General features: G+C 39.4%; 1 protein-coding gene across 1 annotated transcript; it reads right to left on the bottom strand.

The window, feature by feature from the left end:
* Positions 1-697: 697 nt before the first annotated feature.
* On the bottom strand, positions 698-2573 carry LOC122690650 (ankyrin repeat domain-containing protein 49-like). Its single transcript, XM_043897532.1, has one exon. The coding sequence runs from the start codon at positions 2433-2435 to the stop codon at positions 1719-1721; it is 717 nt and encodes a 238-aa protein (XP_043753467.1). The 5' UTR covers positions 2436-2573; the 3' UTR covers positions 698-1718.
* Positions 2574-2970: the final 397 nt, after the last annotated feature.

Below are 2970 nucleotides of genomic sequence, written 5' to 3'. Positions count from 1 at the left end.
TGATCTTGGAAGGAGTTTTTTTCCCCAAACACTCAAGACAAGAACCCAGGCCAACCACCACCTTAACTTTAGTTTTGTGAGACCCTGAGCAGAGAACAGAGCCATGCTCTGCTAAACTTCTGACCTACAGAACAGCTAATAATTGGGTGTTGCTTAAAGCAGGTTAAGTTCATGGTAATTTGTTATACATCTTTAGGAAATCAACACATTTGATTTTTTTAAAATTTATATTTACAATAGAATATGTAAAGAATTATGAAAATCCAATAATAAGAAAACGACCTAATAAAATATGAACAAAAAATTTGAACAAACACTTTACCAAAGTTGATATATAGATGGTCAATAAAAATATGAAAAGATTCTCACATTATATGTCATTGCTGCTGCTGCTGCTAAGTTGCTTCAGTCGTGTCCAACTCTGTGCGACCCCATAGACGGCAGCCCACCAGGCTCCCCCGTCCCTGGGATTCTCCAGGCAAGAACACTAGAGTGGGTTGACATTTCCTTTTCCAATGCATGAAAGTGAAAAGTGAAAGTGAAGTCGTTCAGTCATGTCCGACTCTTAGTGACCCCATGGACTGCAGCCTACCAGGCTCCTCCATCCATGGGATTTTCCAGGCAAGAGTACTGGAGTGGGGTGTATATGTCATTAAGGAGATATAAATTAAAATTACAATCAATGTCTAAATTTTTTTTTTTTGGTAGTTTAAAACCTTTATTATTTTTTTTTTTTTTAGAATATTTATACTTATGCTCTTGTTGTTATCTACAATGTGGCTTTTAAAAAAACGCCTGAGCCACTTTGTGGTTCTTGCCCCAGTAAAATCATCTTAGAATTTCTTTTCCCTTGTCACTTTGACTTTGTGTGGCTTCTATAAAATGAGGATCCTGGAAAAGAACCCTTCCTGTGACCCTGGGAGATGAGGTGAGCAGGACCGGACAGGTAAAACTAGCTGGATGGCAAATAGGCTACAACTATCTGGACCAAGGTATAGTTGTGCACATGTCTTAAGCGTCATGCTGACTCACCAGGAGAATGAGGATTATGTAGGCTGACCAGGGTGAGGTAGGAGGGTCCACAGGATTGTGTGGATTGTGGAAGGAGAGGCAGTATATAACATTCGTAGATTAAACATCTATGGTTCTATTAATAAAAAACGAAGATCTAGGTTTCTCAATTTTTCTTTAAACTCATGAAGATTCAAGTCACTAATAGGTTCATTCTTATGGTTTATAGTGAAAGCAAATGGCTATGGTGATGCAGAAAAGACATCTGAACTGCACCAGTATATTTAAAATTTTTAAATGAAATTCTGAGTTACCTGACCTTATAAAAATATATGTTGATATACTAAATACTCCACAAAGCTCTAGGATGGGGGATATTGTAAATGTAAAAATACATTTCTCTTGGATCAGCACCAAAAATATTAGTTTTCTGTACAACCTCTGACAAGTTTTTCAATATAGGCAAGTTAAAATGATTTGGTAAAAATCACAAACGCCATGGAAATCATTAAAGATAAATCCAAACAACTTTCAAATACATTTTGACATCAAGGTCAGGCAATTCACTTGGAGGGATAGTATTCTGAGTACCACTGAAATACTCTCTTAAGACTTTTGATGTCAACTTTGTACAACGGGGATATTTCATATCTCACACAAAGCAGGCACTCGGACTTAGAAACTTAAGAAAATTATTAGAACTGTTATTAAGACTGAGGTGAACAATTTGTGCAGCCTTCCACAATTTCAAAGAGGTAGTGATAGATACCGGTCCTCCTGGCGATGTCAAATGCCGTTTCCTCCAGGCTTTTCTTCAGACCTGGCTTGATGTAGCGATTCATTAGGAGGAGCTCCAGGGTGTCTTTGCTGTCTCCGTTCCCAGCGGCAAGGTGTAGGGGGGTCAGGAGGCCTTTCGTTTGGGCGTTGATATCTGCATCATGCTGCAGTAAGAAAGAAGCCACTCTGGCATTATTCCACTTACAGGCACTGTGCAGGGGTGTCCAGCCATCCACGGTCACCGCGTGGACATCTGCCCCATGTGCAATCAGCTCTCGGACCACATCCAAGTGCCCACTGTAGGCTGCTCGGTGGAGTGGTGTGTACTTGTCTTCATCTTGAGTGTTCACGTGGGTAGCCCTTTCTGAAAGCAGTCTCCGCACTGTGGTCAGCCGATTTTTTTCAGCAGCCCAAAGAAGCAATTTGCTTGGATCTTTTTCCATTTTTTTTTCTTGCAGTTGATACCACTCTTCAGTTTCTTCATCTTGCTCCTCATCTTCATCAGAATTCCCTACCCAGAGACTTTGGGTACCAGTGGGAATAAGGTGTCCATGTGTTTCCAACAGTTCAAGTTGGTTGAAGTGTTCAGAAAAGTCCAAGGAGTTCTCTGGGTCTGGTTTGTCATGATTTACTTTCTCTTTTTCCATTTTTACTACTATTTTAAATATAAATCATTTCAAACATGAGGATATAAATAATCTCTCCAGAGATGATTATGTCTGCTTTATTTTATTCATCAAGATCTCGGAGTCGGAAAATCGCCGCCGGGAACCTCGCTTCCGGGTTCTGTCTCCAATGTCTAAATTTTTTAAATGATTATACCTACTATTGGTGAGGACATAGAGCAATAGGAATTCTCATGCACTTATTGGGAATGTAAAATGGTACAACCACTTTAGAACTCAGTTTGGAAGTTTCTTTAAAACAAGATAAATGAAAACATACTCATTTAAAACTTATACACAAATGTTCCTAAACACTTCATTTGTCATGGGCCCAAACTTGAAACAACCCAAATGTCCATCAATAGATGAATGAATAAACAAGTTGTCGAATATCCATGAAACAATACTACTAAGGATTTCCCTGGTTTGAGAGTGGGTAGGAATCCAATTGCCAATGCAGAGGACATGGGTTCAATCTCTGGTCTGGGAAGATTCCACATGCCATGGAGCAACTAAG

The sequence above is a fragment of the Cervus elaphus genome, chromosome X (genome assembly GCF_910594005.1).
Source record: "Cervus elaphus chromosome X, mCerEla1.1, whole genome shotgun sequence".
In the NCBI taxonomy this organism is placed as follows: domain Eukaryota; kingdom Metazoa; phylum Chordata; class Mammalia; order Artiodactyla; family Cervidae; genus Cervus; species Cervus elaphus.
The sequence above is the reverse complement of the archived record's forward strand: the minus strand, read 5'-3'. Positions and strand labels throughout refer to the sequence as shown.

What these genes read in the sequence shown, in the direction of transcription:
- LOC122690650 (XM_043897532.1), bottom strand. Translation starts at nt 2,435, where the DNA reads ATGGAAAAAGAGAAAGTAAATCATGACAAACCAGACCCAGAGAACTCC.